Source organism: Pleurodeles waltl, chromosome 3_1, assembly GCF_031143425.1.
Source record: "Pleurodeles waltl isolate 20211129_DDA chromosome 3_1, aPleWal1.hap1.20221129, whole genome shotgun sequence".
In the NCBI taxonomy this organism is placed as follows: domain Eukaryota; kingdom Metazoa; phylum Chordata; class Amphibia; order Caudata; family Salamandridae; genus Pleurodeles; species Pleurodeles waltl.
The window spans coordinates 782,592,750-782,612,366 of record NC_090440.1 but is presented as its reverse complement, the minus strand read 5'-3'; the positions used below and the strand labels follow the sequence as shown (position 1 = coordinate 782,612,366).

At 45.4% G+C, this 19,617-nt stretch overlaps 1 protein-coding gene across 5 annotated transcripts in view; it reads right to left on the bottom strand.

The window, feature by feature from the left end:
- The window catches only part of EIF4G2 (eukaryotic translation initiation factor 4 gamma 2), a 269,529-nt gene that overhangs the window by 230,417 nt on the left and 19,495 nt on the right, over nucleotides 1-19,617 (bottom strand). For 3 of the 5 annotated variants that reach the window (XM_069223604.1, XM_069223608.1, XM_069223607.1), the window contains exons 3-8: nucleotides 17,617-17,682; nucleotides 15,200-15,361; nucleotides 8,108-8,210; nucleotides 3,217-3,345; nucleotides 3,059-3,125; nucleotides 2,832-2,983 (exon numbers count right to left, since the gene is read on the bottom strand). In XM_069223604.1, coding sequence (XP_069079705.1) covers nucleotides 2,832-2,983; nucleotides 3,059-3,125; nucleotides 3,217-3,345; nucleotides 8,108-8,210; nucleotides 15,200-15,361; nucleotides 17,617-17,682 — 679 coding nt within the window. The remainder of the gene's footprint in view (nucleotides 1-2,831; nucleotides 2,984-3,058; nucleotides 3,126-3,216; nucleotides 3,346-8,107; nucleotides 8,211-15,199; nucleotides 15,362-17,616; nucleotides 17,683-19,617) is intronic. The other 2 variants (XM_069223605.1, XM_069223609.1) reach the window with 1 other exon arrangement.

The window sequence follows — 19,617 nt, the reverse complement described above, 5'->3', positions numbered from 1 at the left end:
GGATTCTAATATGTTTGACACCAAATGTCCAGGTTTGGAGAAGCCGTTATGTAGCCGGACCATGTGTTGGCCAATGTCCACTGTATAACCTAGTGTAAGGAAATGCCTCCTTAGCATAGTTACCCCTGACTTTTGGCCTTGCTGATGCTTTTTATGATTTGAAAGTGTGCTGGGACCCTGCTAACCAGGCCCCAGCACCAGTGTTTTCCCTTTGTCTCCACAATTGGCACAACCCTGGCACTCAGATAAGTCCCTTGTAACTGGTACCCCTGGTACCAAGGGCCCTGATGCCAGGGAAGGTCTCTAGGGTGGCATATCTTATGCCACCCTAAGGACCCCTCACTCAGCACATAAACACTGCTTCCCAGCTTGTGTGCTGGTCGGGAGACAATGACTAAGTCGACATGGCACTCTCCTCAGAGTGCCATGCCAACCTCACACTGCCTGTGGCATAGTTAAGTCACCCCTCTAGCAGGCTTTACAGCCCTAAGGCAGGGTGCCCTATACTACAGTGTCTAAACACAACCTTACACATTGCAAGTGCAGGGTAGCCACAAAGTATATGGTCTGGGAGTCTCAATTACGAACCAGTTCCATAATGGCTATCTTCGAGATACCCCCTGAATAACAGTCTGACTCCTAGTGCTAGGCTGACCAGTTTCTGCCAGCCTGCCACAACTAGACATGTTGCTGGCCACATGGGGAGAGTGCCTTTGTCACTGTGGCCAGGAACACAGCCTGCACTGGGTGGAGGTGCTGCTCACCTCCCCCTGCAGGAACTGTAACACCTGGCAGTGAGCCTCAAAGGCTCATGCCGTTTGCTACAGCGCCCCAGGGCATCCCAGCTAGTGCAGATGCCCACCCCTCCGGCCACTGCCCCCAGTTTTGGCGGCAAAGCTGGAGGAGATAATTAGAAAAACAAGGAGTCACCCACCAGTCAAAACAGCCCCTAAGGTGCTCTGAGCTGAGGTGACCCCTGCCTTTAGAAATCCTCCATCTTGGTTTTGGAGGAACTTTTTTTGCAACTTTTAAAGAACTCACTTCCTGCCGGAAGCGTTAGACTTCACACACTGCACCAGACGCCCCCTGCTCAAGTTTGAAGAAACCAACACTGCAGAGAGGACTCCCAGGTGACTCCAACGACGTAGACACCCTGAGTCGACCTCCTTTCACCCCCACAGCAACACCTGCAGAGAGGATCCAGAGGCTTCCCCTGACCGCAACTGCCTGGTAAAGGAACCAAGCGCCTGGACCAAGCACTGCACCTGCAGAACCGAGAGGAACCACCTACCACTGCAGGAGAGACCAACAGACGGCCCTCATCCTAGCCCAGGCAGTGGCTGTCCCGAGAAGGCCCCCCCGTGCCCTGCCTGCATCACCTAAGTGCCCCCACCACCGGGGTCCCTCCATTGCTTCTTATAGGAAACCCAGCCACCCCTGTGCTGCTGAGGACGTGTTTTGTGGGCCTGTGTTCCTCCAGTGCTCTACAAAAGCCCCCTGGTATGCTACCCAAGGACGCAGTTACTTACCTGTAACAGACCAGGACCGGAGCACCCCTGTTCTTCATAGGCGCTTATGTGTTTTGGGCCTTCCTTTGACCTCTGCACCTAACCGGCCCTGTGTTGCTGGTGCTGTGGCTTTGGGGTTGCCTTGAACCCCCAACGGTGGGCTACCTATGCCCAGGAAACTGACTGTAAGTGCTTTACTTACCTAAAAAACTAACCAATACTCACCTCCCCTGGGAACTGTTGATTTTTGCACTTTGGCCACTTTTAAAATAGCTTATTGCCATTTTAACTAAAACTGCGTGTACTACTGTTTTAAATCAAAGTTCTATACTTACCTGTGTGCAGTAAGTTGCATTTTATGTACTTATCTCAAATCTTGTGGTTCTAAAATAAAGATATTTTTCTATATAAAAACTATTGGCCTGGAGTCAAGTCTGAGTGTGTTCCTCATTTGCCTGTGTGTACAACAAATGCTTAACACTACCCTCTGATAAGCCTACGTCTCGACCACACTACCACAAAATAGAGCATTAGTATTATCTAATTTTGCCACTATCAACCTGTAAGGTGAACCCTTGGATTCTGGGCACAACATCTCTCACTTTGAGATAGTGTATACAGAGCCAACTTCCTCCAATTGATTTTTAATGTCATTTCCCCCCCCCCCCCCCCCCCCCCCCAAAAAAAAAGGAAAATTGAGGGTGCAGGATCCCACGGGTAGTGTGGCCAATTGTGGGTGTAAAAAGATTACCAGCAACCCAATTTAGGAGAGAGAACAGTCACTGGGGTCCTGATTAGCAGGAGCTCAGTGAACTACAGTCTAAACATTGACAGACAAAAAAGTGGCGGAACTATGCTAGAAAGATGGCACTTTCCTACACTTGTCACAAATTACTCCTTACATTTCCTTAATACACAAGCTTCCTTTGGCACTTTACCGTTCTGACTGATATGCATGGTGCTAAATATGATGCAAGACTGCTGTATCGAGTATGCTGTTTAGCTATGGGTAGGTGAGGGCAATAAAGTTTGGGATCACTCATTTCTCTGTTCAACTGACAATGGGAGATTAGTAGCACCTGCTCCAAGAGTTAACCCAGCTGCAGGAAGCAATAACTGTCTACTGCTGCCACAAAAATGTTAATGAATACTTCATGGAACAAAAACTGTCATAACAGCTGCTAATACCAATATAGTAATAGATCCATGATACTCAGATGCACGCGTAACAATTTGTTAACGAGCTGCTACGCCTTTCAAAAAGTTATGGCTGCGCTGAAGTATAGTAAACGTGCCCTTAAAAAAAAAAAAAAAAAAACTTACTGTTTTGATGCACTTATGAAGGATAGATTCATGAATAAGATCAAGCTTCCCAAGTTCACCAATGAATTTGATGTTGCCCAGCATCTTGATTTTAGCAATGTTTCTTTGTTCCTCCTCCTCTGGAAGGAGAGGGCTGTCGTTCTTGTCATAAACTAAGGGGAAAAAATTAACAGTTATATGTGTATATTAACACAAGGTAGAAATAAAGAACTCAAATCTCATCTTACCGTCAACATTTCTGGAGCGATTTTCAAATTCATCTTGTAGTTTTGAAATTAGTAGGCGCCTGAATGTCTGTTGAAGGGGATAATATTGTTAGCAGCACATAAAGCCAATAAGTTGTGAACGTAAAAGTGTTACTGGTAATGTAAACTACAAATCTTACTGTGCTTTGCTTCTGTGGCTGACCCTCTGGTGGTGGGCCATCAAAGTTTGGAGCATCTTCCGCTAACCTCAGACATAGTTGAGCATATATCGAGCTATACTTGGGCTCTTCAAGGGCTTTGTCTACAATCTAAAAAAATAATGTCACTTGTTTTTGACAACTCTACTTTTGAAACTATTGTAATGCAGGACATAGGTAAATGCACTTGAAACAGACCAGAATCTCTCGAGATTATATACATATATGCACACAAAACCACATATCTCCACGGAAAATGTTACTTACCCAGTAAGCATCTGTTCATGGCATGTAGTGCTGTAGATTCACATGCTCTCCATACTCCTGCCATCTAGCATTGGGTTCAGAGATCAGCCATTTTTTCCTCAAAGAAACTTGAGTCACAGGATCGAGTGACTCCTTTTGGGATACTGCACATGGGCATCAACTCCTTTGTCGAGTTTGTTTTCCCGCAGGCGGACGAGAAAAAGGAGTGTAGAAGTACAGTCTTTGGTTCGGTCAATGTAAAAAACGTAAGTGCTTGTTTAACAGTGTTGCGAGCTCTTTCTGAAACTGATTCAGGATCCTGAAAGACTGGTAGTTCAATGGATTGGTTGATATGGAATTGGGAAATTACTTTAGGAAGGAACTTGGGGTTTGTGTGAGTTACAACCTTGTCCCTTTAGATCTGAAATAAAGGGACTTCCAAGGTTAGGACCTGGAGCTCACAAAACATACCCAAGTGAAGTAACGGACTAATAAAGCCAGCATAAATGAAGTGGCTCACCAGGAGGGCCCATGAGCCTGGCAAACAAAATATTGAGGTCCCAGTATGGTGCAAGAGGCACTCTGGGTGGAATAACTGGTTGCGGGTCTACGAGCTTCCCTGAGTGTGCACACATTCCACAGGTAATCCTAAGTAAGCAAACTATGACTTCAGGAGCCATATTGCAAGACTGGGTGACTTTGGGTCTGGATGTCTGATCTGTCTTGATTTTGAGTGTGAAGGCCCGGCCTGTTAGTGAACTTTTCTTGGGGAATTACTGAGAGGTCCAGATGTGTAGTGAACTGCTGCTCACACACCCAAGTGGGACCAACCAGGATCATGGTGAGAGACTGCAGTTTAATCTTCAGAACCAGAAATCGAATGAGAGGCGTAAAGGTGGAAAACTAAGTAAATATCCCTGACCAGCTCATCCACGGAGCGCTGCGCTTTAGAAAGAGGATCTGGAGGGGAACCTTGGGCATGTTGCATTCTCCGCTGAAAAAGTCTGAGGAGTTCCCAAACGTAGGAATTATTTTCCAAGAACTTGAGGATGGAGTTCCCATTCATCAACTTGCGGCATTCTGCTGAGCAGGTCAACAAAGTTGTTGCCCATTCGTGGAAGATGCTCTTGCCACCAGGTGAATGGTGGAGAGTTGTAGGAAGATGGCTCTGTATGCACTATTTCAAAGTAAGAAATTGCATGCAGAGTCCAAGTGTTCCCCTTCGAGGTAAGATAGTGGAAAAAAGATCATTCTAATGCTCTATTTTGTGGTAGTGTGGTCGAGCAGTAGGCTTAGAGGGTAGTGTTAAGCATTTGTTGTACACACAGGCAATAAATGAGGAACACACTCAGACAATTCCAGGCCAATAGGTTTTTGTATAGAAAAATCTCTTTTCTTAGTTTATTTTAAGAACCACAGGTTCAAGATTTACAAGTAATACTTCAAATGAAAGGTATTTCACTTAGGAACTTTAGGAACTTTGAATTAGCAAAATAGCATATAGCTTTCATACAAATGACAGCTATTTTAAAACTAGACAGTGCAATTTTCAACAGTTCCTGGGGGAGGTAAGTGTTTGTTAGTTTTGCAGGTAAGTAAATCACCTACGGGGTTCAAGTTTGGGTCCAAGGTAGCCCACCGTTGGGGGTTCAGAGCAACCCCAAAGTTAACACACCAGCAGCTCAGGGCCGGTTGCATTTTTGTTTCAGACTACATACTGAAAGATGTTGCTTTCTCCATGTGGGAGAGGCCTTCCTCCCACAAATGAATGGATATCCTAAATGACTTCAAAATTTGCTTTAAAAGCAAACTTAAAGCATGGATTCTCGGTGGGAGAAACTGTATGAATTTCCCAGGTGTCCTGTTCAGTAGTGCATGGAAGCCCAAAAGGTCAAGCAGTTAAATTCACGGGGTGGTCTCAAGAGTCAGTCACAATATATGCCTTCTCCTCTGGTGTCTTGGACAGTTTGGTGTTGCTAGTTTAAATGAGGGGTCCCTATCTTTCTGCTAAACAGGATTTCCATAGTTCTGAGCTTTAAAGTGTGGGAGAGCAAAGTTGGAGGCGCAGCAGTAGCAAAGGCTTGAGATGCTGCATTACCCACCTTGATTTCTGTGTGTCGCCTCCGTGTCAGTTTCTGGACTCTGCAGGGATTTTCACTATCCTGGGGCACACGAGTTTTGTAGGTAATGCATTCAACTTAACGTTATTCTAGTTTGGAGATGGAACCAATGAAGAACTTTCATAATAGGGTAATGAGGAGACATTTTTGGTGCCACAAAATTAGTCAAGCAGAAGAGTGGATGCTCACCTAATTGCAGAATTTCTAAAGCCAATATTCCAGATAACCAAGGGCTGTACATACATTTTCAATAGAAGAAAGGCTTCTGTGTTTTTGATTGTCCGAAGGCTGGTTCTGGTTTAAACCTGATTAGTGTGAGAAACTAGAAATGAGGCAATCCACTTACTCAAGGATTTGATTTTTAGCAAAATTAGTAAGCCCATCCACCACTGCTCATCCATCCAGATTTCAAAAGCTTTGATATGCCTGGTTATGAACAGACTCATGCTTTTATTAAAAACTTGACTTGTGACTGCTGTATATTACTAGGGTACAGTACAGTTGGAAGGGCAGCAAAGGGAGGGTCCCTAGATCCTGGAGAATCGTTTAATGCAATCAAGGTCATAACCGCCATTTGTACAGATAATGGCATGACGACCAACATGAGAATTAACAATTGTGAAAAAGTCTAGCAACTAACAGTTGACTAGCAGATGGAAAAACTGCCTGTGTGGTAGATGGAGTAACAAAACTAGCAAGGCAGAACAGAAAGTGACAGATGCAAGAGTCCAGAACGCGTAGCACACAGCTGACGAGTCACAAGTAATTTCTACTGCAGGGGAATATTCAGCTGTGAAACATCCAATTAGTCAAAAGAAGTCCAACATGAGAACGGCTGTAGGAAGCTGGCTCTTTAGAGGACCAAAATGAAGAACAATGTGCAAACAGTCCAAACATTCCCCAGAGGTATCAGAAGCACAAATGACATCATGAATGCTCTTTTTTGGTAGTGTGGTTGAGCAGTTAGGCATATCAGACGGTAGTGTTAAGCATGTTTAAGGCACACACCAACAGTATAATGAGACACTCAAAGAAATTGAACACCAATTTTTAAATATGGCATGTACTTTTATATGAAACTTTGATACCAAGATCACTGGAATCAGGTGAGTACTTTTAGTTATGAATTTCTGTACTTTTCAAAAGTAGACTTCCCTTTTCAGGAAAGCTGCACTGCTATCCCATAGAGGAAAACAGACAGCAATTCAGGTAGAGTACAATTATTTACGTAACCAATCTCCTGGACTTAAGGGGATTTGGGGCAAAGTCCAACGCTACACCAACAGTTCCTTAAGGGTTGGGTGCAGGAGGCGGGCAGGCAGAGTTAGCGTCAAGTGAGTCGTGCTCCTCAGGTTCAGCAGGCTTCTCATCCACTTCTTTTGTGTCATGTGAAGACCTGACGATCTGGTATCAGGGGCCGTTAAGGGGAGTTAAAGGTAGTAGCCAATGGGTTACTTACCTGTGGGGAGTGGGCATCACCCAGTCCCTAAATTTCACCACACGCAAAATGGCTGAATTTCCCAAGTTATATCCACTTCAGGCTAGCCACCCTAGGGGTGTTCCCAGTCTGGAAGTGTGACATGCCTCTTCCATAAGTTATTTTCCCACCTGTCCAGATACAAGATGGGCCCTAAGGCATAGCAGGGTGGTAGCTTCCTCCGGGGAAGGCAGATCTTTTGGCACTTACAAGATGCTCTTTTTGACGAAGATAGATTTCTCTTTTCTTTTTTTTTACTCTAGTCTCCGGTCTCCAGTTGTGCAATAATCCACGCAAACAGGGCAGTCTGCAAGGTGTGACAAACAGCCTCAAGGCGGGGCAAACGTAAAACATTTACCAATGACATCAAGTGATTTTTGAAAGTCAAGTCCACGAAGGAATGAAAGTCTTGGGTGTGACATGGGCATGGTTAAAAGCCCACAATACTTACAACAGGTGAAAGCGCTCACGCGCTCGACCTATAAAGTAACACCTTAAAGCAAACCTGGATTCCGAATTTACAGCCTGCACTACAAAACCGTAGCAGCTTAACTAAGGCAAGCAGAAATCTCTACTCTCCACATTGATGACAAGGGGATCCTCAGGCTGGGAAGAAATAATTTACTATGCATCTTAAAAATCCATTGATTGAAAATGAAGGCTTAAAGCAGACAGGCCCCCCTCAGCACGATTTTTCATTTTAGGCACGCTTCCTGGAGAAATTAGTCATTTTAGCACCAAGATTTAATACTATCAAAGGCATACACTGTACAGCCCTTACTTGGAATCTGGATCCTCTGTATTTAAAGGCTAGTACAGCATAGGCTAGAGGTGCTCAAATTCCACTCAACTCCATCTGACCACTATCCTAGCTCCCCAACTTACCCCTACACAAAAGCACCAAGTGGCACACAAACAATTTGGAAAGCGGCTAAGCCAGGAACTAAATATAAAAGGTTTGCCTACAATAAGCCCAATACGAAAAAAAATTAACTGACCACCTGGAGAAAAAATATGATTTTCTACTTACCAGAAGGATCACCCCTTTAAGGAGGAGTTTTGTATCTATGCCGACATTGAGGAGCTCAAGGCATAGCTTGTCGAACTTCTCCGGGACAAGCTTGTTTAGTATGCTGGGGAAAAAATAAAAATAAAGACAGGTTCACTTTACTCTTCATTTCATACTCTAGAGTGAACCAATTAACAAGCATACAAAAAAAAGTTAAATCAATGATGCAGCATGCTTAGCTGATCCACAAGAAACATTTTTGCTGCTCCCCATGCAACAATCGCTCTTCATTTGAAGGGAAGTACACTCGTTAAAGAGGCCTTATAAGGAGCCCATGGGAATAATGTTCCTTCCCATTGACAGGAGTTGTTGGAAGGAAGCTTTAGACTACGAGAAAGTGAGTCTCCATAGGCTTTAGCCTACAACAAAATACTTCCTCCCCTATATGTAACAACTAAGGGTTAGATTTCTTTCACACTGGAAGAGAAAAGTCAGGGGTTGCACTGAACATGGATGTTATTGATTAATACTACAAGCCAAAAAGTATGCAGACAGCATCAAAGATTGGATGGAAAACTCAGTTGGCAAAGAAAGTTAGGGTGGGACAAAACCTGCATTCAAATAAAATAATGCATTTGAACTTCACAAATGATTGAGATTTTACACAGAAATTGGTTTTGTTGAGGTACTGCACAAGCTCCCTCCTGCATATTCAAGCACCACTCCTATAGAGTACTTTTAGGCTTCCAAAACATATTTACTCAAATAAGATTAGAGCATTATCTACGAGAACTAACACATGGCCACCCACATTCCTGTTAAGTTGTGTAGGAGGCTGACTCAGTTTATGGTGTACACTTATGGTGCGTCCCCTATACTGAGTCCAAGCAACCCTTAGTGATTGTGTTTTGTTGCCTAGATAACCAAAGCTCACTAGGGGTAACTGGAGAGCAGCAAAGGCTTAACAAAGGAGTGTAAAGCACACCCCTCCTCCCCTCCTCTCCCCCCCCCCCCCACACGGAAACCAGTTGGCACAAAGAAGGTTTGACAGTACCCCAACTGTGGATACCCAGAAAACTGGCATACCTGCACCAGGGAGCCTAGATGGATAGGGGTGAAGTGGAGTCTGAAAACCTCAGTCAATGGGAATCTCATTTGTCCAGCTGCTGTTATGACCCGTGGACAGGCCAGTGGAACCCAAATGTAGATTCTGGACATGAACCTGATAATGAAGGGGCCAGTGTCCAGACCACTCGGAGGAGATGTCCACGCAGGCAATGCCCACCCTCCTACAGGCGAAGTTCCTGCAGGACAGTGACGGAGGAAGTCCAGCTGCAGAGTCGAGGGGATGCAGGAACACAGCCTTGGAGTCCCCCCCACAAGCTGGCCTACGTCAGTTGCCAGACCACAAAAGGGTCATTGGTCAGCAGGACCACTCAACAAGCACTGGCAAAGGCTGTGACAGGGAAGGTTAAAGGTATTTGGGGACCAGCAAGGTCCACACAACTCACCCTTGGAGGGGAGTCAGGGCTGGCCCTCAGCAGGAAGGAAAAGCCAGCAGGAATCGTTGGAACTCCCAAGAGTGACACTGGCAGCATGCACAGGGATTCACAGGGAGGCCTCAGCAGCACAAAAAAGAGAGAGTCCCACACTGCAGAGTGCTGGAGCTTCTTGGAGCTTGAAGATCTACTGGAGGAAGAGCCAACAAACCTCGGTAAGCGCAAAAGTCAGTGCACAGGGGTTCCAATCCAGAGGCTGCAGCACAGGCCCACCCTCTCCGAAGTTGCTCAGAAGACAAGTAGGACCTGGAGAGGACCACAGAACCACCACATGTGCTGCTGAGCATTCCAATGTCAGTGTCAATGACAGCAGAATCCACCAGCCAGTCATTGTCATCTTTAGGTGCCTGCAACTGCAGAGGTGGGACTCCTTCACTCTAAGAGATTCCATTTTGCTTCTTGATGCATGCCGAGTCCTTGTGACCCTGGAGAATGCACAGCCACAGATGTTTCAGAAATACTGCGAAAGCTGACAAAACAATGATGCAATGGGAGCCCTCCCAACTGGATACAGTCTTGTTTCAGTTCCAAAGGCAACCCAGCAGGGTTCTGGAGGCCAGGAGCAGACGTCTTGTAGCGAGTTCCTGTTGTAGTCTTGCTCAACTAATTTGAAGACCCACCTTCAAGGGAGCCCTTAAGTAACCGGAAAAGGGGGTTGGTCACTATTTACAGCGACCCACTTATCTTGTGAGGAGGTTTTGGAGGGGGGGGGGGGGGGATTCAGGGACATCACCTACCTGGCCTAACCAGACAGATGCTTCCAGGGGCCTCTGTCAATCTTGTTTCCAAGATGGAAGAATCAGCCACTCCCTAATGGAGGAGGTGGACAGTGGGGTGGGTCACTCCTGTCCTTTGTGTGGTTTCGCACCAGAGCCGAAACCAGGGGTATCTGCACTGGTGCAAACAGGGTAATGCAATGAACTGTGCCCTTCATAGCAGTCCGAGGCTCCCCAACCCAGAGTTAGGCTCATCAGCAGGAGTACAGAACACTGTCTAGGGTTGGCTGCGGCATGGGCTGGCATGCAGACCCTGCAAGGCTGTACAGGCAGAACTGGGGGATCCTCTAAGGAACCCTCCAGTACATGGTTTCATGCAACTAGCACTGGAATCTGTAGTTGCATGATACCAAACATGTCTAGGTCCGTAGCAGCCATTATGTGGTTGGACACACTTGTGTTGGCCAGTGTCCACTACATACCTTAAGATGGCTTTCTCGCACTTACAAAGCGCGGGGAATGGAGTCTGGGGTTTGTAGGGGCACCTCTGCTCCTGCAGGGGTACCCTCACACTTAGGGCCATGCACCTTGCCCTTGGGCTGAAGGAACTACCAGAGGGGTAATTTACAGTGTCCCAGTGCAGAGACTGCGATATAAGGTAAGCCTTATACCTATGGCAGGCCTGCAGACAGTTTCATGTGCTTCTGTGGGTGGCATAATACATGTAGCAGCCCACAGGAGACTCCTGGCGCAGTGCTTAATTTGTAAATAAACATGCCGTGCCCAAAGCCTCTCTTAAACAGGCGGCTGCTGCAATTAAATGTGCAAGCACACAGACTACTGAGGCAGCGTAATCCTGAAGCCATCTTGGGCCTCTTTAATCCATTTACAGCACACCCTGCCCCTTCAGCTCACTCTTGCAGCTTGCTCCCTTTGTGACACTTTTTTCGTTTTTCTCTTCCTCAGTCTTTACCATTTGTTCCTTTTGCTCACAATATATGCTTGAGGCAGAAAAATAAGTGCAGGTGCTCAGCACCAGAAACAACAAGCACAAAGTAAGCACTGTCCTGATGTACCAATGACCTGGATACCCAAGTACGATATACTAGGGACTTACATGGGTGTACCAGTATACCAATTGTGGGGTGTAACAGTTACCCAACAACCACATTTAGAGGATAAAGCACCGACACCAGGGTCCTGAATAGCAGAATCCAAGTGCACTACAGTCTAAACACACTGACACCAGGCAAAAAGTGGGGGTAACCATGTCAGAAAGATGCTATTTCCCTACAAGGTGGTGGGAAGACTTAAGTTTTCTGTGATGGACTGGCACACTAAAAAGTATCTGAGAAGGTCCGAGCCGAGAGTCAAGGAATCGGGAATGAGCAGGACAATAAACTCACTCCATGCCTCCTCATTTCACCTAAACTCCTGTTCTCTCACAAATGCATCCATTATTTCAAAACGCCAGCAGCAGTTTTGTACAGGAGTGTATCACACAAAAATCCTCTACGTGTGAAAGCATGTGGATGGGGACTTGTGGTTTTGGGTGTGCATGGTACAGGGTCTACTGGTTAAAAAAAAAAAAGTCTATTTAAGGCTAATTGCTGGACACCCCATGTAAGGAAATGCCTCCTTGGCATGGTTACCCCCTGACTTTTTGCCTTTGCTGATGCTATGTTTTGAATTGAAAGTGTGCTGAGGCCTGCTAACCAGGCCCCAGCACCAGTGTTCTTTCCCTAACCTGTACTTTTGATTCCACAATTGGCACACCCTGGCATCCAGATAAGTCCCTTGTAAGTGGTACCCCTGTTACCAAGGGCCCTGATGCCAAGGAAGGTCTCTAAGGGCTGCAGCATGTCTTATGCCACCCTGGAGACCCCTCACTCAGCACAGACACACTGCTTGCCAGCTTGTGTGTGCTGGTGAGAACAAAACGAGTAAGTCGACATGGCACTCCCCTCAGGGTGCCATGCCAGCCTCTCACTGCCTATGCAGGTATAGATAAGTCACCCCTCTAGTAGGCCTTACAGCCCTAAGGCAGGGTGCACTATACCATAGGTGAGGGCACCAGTGCATGAGCACTGTGCCCCTACAGTGTCTAAGCAATACCTTAGACATTGTAAGTGCAGGGTAGCCATAAGAGTATATGGTCTGGGAGTCTGTTTTACACGAACTCCACAGCACCATAATGGCTACACTGAAAACTGGGAAGTTTGGTATCAAACTTCTCAGCACAATAAATGCACACTGATGCCAGTGTACATTTTATTGTAAAATACACCACAGAGGGCACCTTAGAGGTGCCCCCTGAAACCTAACCGACTATCTGTGTAGGCTGACTGGTTCCAGCAGCCTGCCACACTAGAGACATGTTGCTAGCCCCATGGGGAGAGTGCCTTTGTCACTCTGAGGCCAGTAACAAAGCCTGCACTGGGTGGAGATGCTAACACCTCCCCCAGGCAGGAGCTGTAACACCTGGCGGTGAGCCTCAAAGGCTCACCCCTTTGTCACAGCACCGCAGGATACTCCAGCTTAGTGAAGTTGCCCGCCCCCTCCAGCCACGGCCCCCACTTTTGGCAGCAAGGCTGGAGGAAACAAAGAAAACAACAAGGAGGAGTCACTGGCCAGTCAGGACAGCCCCTAAGGTGTCCTGAGCTGAAGTGACTAACTTTTAGAAATCCTCCATCTTGCAGATGGAGGATTCCCCCAATAGGATTAGGGATGTGACCCCCTCCCCTTGGGAGGAGGCACAAAGAGGGTGTACCCACCCTCAGGGCTAGTAGCCATTGGCTACTAACCCCCCAGACCTAAACACGCCCTTAAATTTAGTATTTAAGGGCTTCCCTGAACCTAAAGATTTAGATTCCTGCAACTACAAGAAGAAGGACTGCTGAGCTGACAAACCCCTGCAGAGGAAGAACAGAAGACACCAACTGCCTAGGCCCCAGACTTACCAGCCTGTCTCCTGCCTTCCAAAGAAACCTGCTCCAGCGACGCTTTCCAAGGGACCAGCGACCTCTGAATCCTCTGAGGACTGCCCTGCTTCGAAAAAGACAAGAAACTCCCGAGGACAGCGGCACTGCTCCAAAAGAACTGCAACTTTGTTACAAGGAGCAGATTTAAAGACCCCTGCAATTCCCCGCAAGAAGCGTGAGACTTGCAACACTGCACCCAGCGACCCAGACTCGACTGGTGGAGAACAACCAACTCAGGGAGGACCCTCCGGCGACTCTACGACTGAGTAACCAAAGTTGTCCCCCCTGAGCCCCCACAGCGACGCCTGCAGAGGGAATCCCCAGGCTCCCCCTGACCGCGACTGTCTGAACTCCATTTCCCGACGGCTGGAAAAGACCCTGCACCCGCAGCCCCCAGCCCCTAAAGAAACGGAACTTCTGTGCAGGAGTGACCCCCAGGAGGCCCTCTCCCTTGCCCAGGTGGTGGCTACCCCGAGGAGCCCCCCCCCCCCTTGCCTGCATCGCTGAAGAGACCCCTTGGTCTCCCATTGAAAACTGAAGGAAACCCGACGCGTGTTTGCACCCTGCACCCGGCCGCCCCCGTGCTGCTGAGGGTGTACTTTCTGTGCTACTTTGTGTCCCCCCCCCCCCGTGCCCTACAAAACCCCCCCTGGTCTGCCCTCCGAAGACACGGGTACTTACCTGCTGGCAGACTGGAACCGGGGCACCCCCTTCTCTCCATTATAGCCTATGTGTTTTGGGCACCTCTTTGACCTTTGCACCTGACCGGCCCTGAGCTGCTGGTGTGATAACTTTGGGGTTGCTCTGAACCCCCAACGGTGGGCTACCTTGGACCAAAAACTGAAACCTGTAAGTGACTTACTTACCTGTTGAAACTAACAATAACTTACCTCCCCCAGGAACTGTGAAAATTGCACTGTGTCCACTTTTAAAACAGCTTATTGTGTTTTATGTAAAAAGTATACATGTTAAAGTAATGATTCAAAGTTCCTAGAGTACTTACCTGCAATACCTTTCAAATGAGCTATTACATGTAAAATTTGAACCTGTGGTTCTTAAAATAAACTAAGAAAATATATTTTTCTATAACAAAACCTATTGGCTGGACTTGTCTCTGAGTGTGTGTACCTCATTTATTGTCTATGTGGATGTACAACAAATGCTTAACACTACTCCTTGGATAAGCCTACTGCTCGACCACACTACCACAAAATAGAGCATTAGTATTATCTCTTTTTGCCACTATCTTACCTCTAAGGGGAACCCTTGGACTCTGTGCATACTATTCCTTACTTTGAAATAGTGCATACAGAGCCAACTTCCTACACCCCACTAGTCTGGACGAAAGGGAAATGAACGTACCAGAATTTCAGGACCCCGTCAGTACCATAGAAAGGATCTGTACTCTTTCATGCCCCCCCGACCCCCAAACCCCCCCCACAAATTGGTGGGCCCAATATCCTTTCAGGTATTGCATTCTGCACCCAGAGTCAGTGGCTGCAAACACGGGGACCACGTCATGTCATCTGGAGACAAAACCTAATGCCTTTATAGAAGCTGCTTGCCTGCATGAAAACATCTTGGAATCTGATCAAGATCTTGTAGAAATTTTTAGTCAAAGTCTGTTACCACTTACGTTAGGCCACAAAATGTAGTGGCCCGCTCAGGGAGACACGCACCCCAATGAGGTTTTACCCAATTGCCAGCAAAAAAAAAAAAAAAAGACGCAGGAAGTACAAGGAAAGGCAGAAAAAAAAAATGGTACAGTATTGCGGATCTGTGGTACACCAGCACACATTAGAAAGCCCACTGTTTTATAACTTCAAACTAATTAAAAATGTGGCAGCCACAACTTACCCTCGTACTTTCCTAAAAATGGCATCGTGTCGTTCTTTCTCACTCGCGGAGTTGCTCGCAGGGTTAATTGCGGAGTTGTTAGAGGGATTGACATCTCGTCTAGTGCTTCGTGAAGGAATCCATTTCTGAACGCCAGGCCCTGGGGTTTTCCCCAGGTACTCGCTATTAAAATAAAAAGCATTCTAACAAAAGTAACGTCTCAAGTCAAATTACACTGTAGCGACTAAACACCAACAGTCAAACACTTCCGCACATGTTTGGCAGCCGATCAAGCTAATTGACAAGTAGGCACTCTTCTAAAATATCACTTACAAAATACTTCATTAGATCTCAGTGTATATATATATATATATTTTTTTTTTTTTAAACAAAATTAGCAAAAAACAATTACATGTGTATCGCGCTTGTGCACGCAGCGTAGCAATGCTTAATTGCCAGGCAGCAATGGGGAGTGAGTGCAAATAAAATAATCTGAAAACCGACTATACAGCAAAAGGAGCAAACCTTGTGCAGCATCAATAATTCAAATGCTTTCATCAGTGGTCGCTCTATACGGTGCTACCAGGCAGTTTAACAATCGATTCCAGATATACAATAGACCTTCATATATTCATTCCAATTGAGGTGGAACACCCAAACAACCCAAAAAAAAAAAAAAAAAGACCTACCAAAAAAAAAAAAAAAAAAAAAAAAAAAAAAAACACACACACTTGAGTGGGCCGATCCAAAAGATGATTGGCGACATCTCAAGCCAAAGGCTGGCGGCTTGAAAGCAAATGGCGTGGATGGACGAAGAAAGCAATATGTATTACATGAATAACGCAATAGCCATACAGTACAATAACTGCTCACTGATGTAGATACCTTAAACATATCTAGGGAGGTTTCAGTAGAGTTCCAAAATATACTTATTGCAGGGGTCCACATGGAAAAAATCGCAACCCAGTTAAGGATTGGTACACGCCGCATGCAGGAGAAATTATAAGGACTGGGGGGAAAAACTTGCAAGATTTAATGTTTTAATATTAGAACTGGGTGAGCTGCTCTTACTAACATCAATTGCTCGTGTTATCATTTTATATCTAAAGCTTGCAACGTACAATACAGAAAAATACCGTTTCGGCCACTACACGAAACTGCAAGGTTGGCATGCACAACTCGCAATTTACTTATCCTAGCGCACTCTGCATGCAACTGCGGAAGATGCGGCGTTCATAAAATACACCCGTTCGCAAGCAGCTAACAAGGAGTTTGGGGCAGTTCAAACTATCCTTTAATCCAAGATAATTCATACCCTATCCTAATAAAGGTAAAAACTGCTCATCACTGCTTTGTAGCAGCCTAGTCGCAAATGGGGGACAACGAGCCAAAGTGGGAAGGGAAGCGTTAAAATCATGTAGAGCGAGTCATTCACGTTTCAACATGCCGTTACCAAACAAGTTACTGATAACAGACGGCTTAAAGCCGATGCCAGTAATGCACGTCATAAGCAGATGTTGTGCTGCTTCACTGAACTATTATATAAAGTTATGTAAATGGCTGTGGCCTCAATTCACACCATGTCCCATGTAGCTTTCTTATATTTGCACTTGGAGATCAGGTTAATGCAGTCTGCAGAGTTAACTTACACCAATATACGCAATTTACTTCTCAATTGTAAAGGCTTCTCGGTGTATAGGTAATGACTACTGCAACAGAATAATGTTTCGGGGAGCTGGCTTTGGCGACGGTTTCAAAGTACCTTTGTACATTAAACCACCAAGCCTCAAAGCACAATGTCCTAACATCTGCTACCTGCACTAACGAAAAAGCATGTTGCACAAATGTGCGCTACTCAATCCGGGAAGGGTATATACGATTGCTGGGAAACTGTCATGTGAAAATTCGTATTGTCTGGGGGGGTGAAAAGAAAAAGAACACACAAAATAAGCACTGCAATCAAACATTCCTAAAGAAAAATAATGGCTTTTTCAGCACTGTGATTAAGCTTTGGAGGAGGTATGATATACAGACATAAGTCACTACCTTACACACCCCATGGAGGCAAATTATGAAACCCACCAGCTCAGACTGCATTCACGGGATCCCCAGCACCATCCGTACTGAATGCTACTGGGACACAAGTGCAAAATGAAACTGTTCGCTTTTTTTTTTTTTTATAAATCTTAGGCGCGCACGGATTTTCTTTCAGGAAGGATAGCCAAATTATAAATTTTAAAGGTGCCAAGCATAATTACTGGCATCTCGAAAGCAGCATGTATGTTAGTCTTAATGGTAAACAACAAACCAACTTAAGCTTTGGTAACCAAAAAAAAATAATGGCTACAATGTAACTAGAGCTGGTATCTGCCACCATTTCTACATGATAGCCTATTAAAATACTACCACAATGTTTAAGTAAAACAAAGTATTGATACCTGTTGCAGACAGTCTTGGGATAGTGCTGAGGTGCACCCCTACCTCCTCCTCCGCCCGAAGAAGCACTGTCATCAGAAATAATGAAATTAAAGCAATATCTTAAGCCTATTTCATATCAATTCAATTTGACCTGACCATTGTTACAAAGTAAAAGACTTCCAATAAGCAAGATGTATATTGTAACGAGTTAGCAATGTGGTAACTCAACGTCTGTAAAACTATAATTCATTAAGCGGTTACTTACGTTTTTAATATTTATATTTAAATTCAATCGCAATGCAAAAGGAGTAACTACAGGAAGGACAGTTAACCCACCATTACAAATTACAATGAACCAAATAAACAAGAAATACAAAACGGACTATTCCGCAGTGGAATTTCCGTAATGGAATACTGCCGTTTTCACCAGGTCAGATTTATTTGGTAGCGATGTCAAGAAAAAAAAAAAATGGTTTAACAAACCTCCCCTCATTCACTGCACCTTTACACTGCTGGTATTTTATAAGGACCCACTCTATTTACACCTCTACCCCGTCCCATTGGTACGAACGGATATGAAAGCATGGACAGCAGTGTATGCCAATGCTTGCCTCTATACCAAGCAGCCCAGTAATGCCAAACCTCAACTAGAATCTTCTAGTAATTAGGAGGTTCACAGATAAAATGGCAAATCCACGAGAAACCAAATACAGCACCAACGTCCTTTGAACTGCCTTTTCTGCAGGCCAGTATATTGAGAACTGGGTGGAAATGCCTAAGCGCCAAGATATCTGCTGCAGCAGCAGTCAGGTTGGGTTAGTCCCCTCCTCACAGTAAACCACTACCACCTCAACAAAAATTAAGGGGACCTATGTACGAAGTGAACTGTTTCGAACTTCCTAAACCATTAGTCTCAGGGAAGTTTAGTCTAGCACGAGGACAAAGAGGAAGGTGTTCTGGCTCAGTGTGCGCAATAGGAACCAATCAGAGTTGGACATGGGAAGCTGTGTACAGGATTGATAGGGGCGTTTTAGAAAGCAGGGCAGTTACACTTGTCAGCCAAGACTGAACCCACACAAGAGCATGCATTCCTCCCCCCACCAGCTATGGAGGCCAATGTATAAATGTAATCCACTGTTTACTTTTAATAAAAATGTTACAAGATAAGTCCCACCAGTTTCCCTATCCAGGAGCATTCAATAAAACTAGCACCGCTTTTGTCCTTAAAGGAAAAAAACGTTAAATATTGTCATAAATCTAGTTTTTCCTCAACTTTAATCAAAAGTGAGTCTAAAAGTGGAGTCTGATTCTCCAGAATATTGGAGTAAGTGAAAAATCACCTTTAACGGATTGCTCGCACTAATGTAGGAAACTGCTCTCGGCGCAATGTCATGTTGGAGGCACAGGGCCTTTGAAGGAAAAGGACTAGTCAGTGGTTACTGGGCTGCATACAGTGTTGGTATTGTTATGTTACCCAAACCACCTCAATACTACTACACACCAGGTACATAATCATTTTTCCCAGCAGGCATTCGACTGTCCATGGCTTAGTCTAGGAGGTGGTAAGAGTTTGAAAATCAGATAGATCAGTGGTTTCCCAACCTTTTGTGGTCTGTGGACCCCCACTTTATTATTGAAACCCAGGGGGCCCCCCTCTGACTGTTGGGACCTAATCGGTTATTTAATTTTTTTTAAGTAGTCACGGACCCCCAGGGGTCCCTGGACCACAGGTTGAAAGCCACTGAGGTAGACCTCACAACAGTATACTAAACAATGTCATGTCTGCACTTTACCTTCATAGAAGGATCTGAAGTTTAAGCTTAAAACAAGCTGAAATTTAACGCACTATGGCTGCCAGGAACATGAGCGCAAAGGAGAGACACAAAAGAAAAAAAAGTTTGCTTGCAGTCAAACATATCAGCGAAAGTGCAAATATCCATGTAACGGGTAATTGGCCAAGGCAGTAACAAAACTGCCCCTAGGAGGGACAAACGTACAGCATTTACCAATGAGAAAGAATT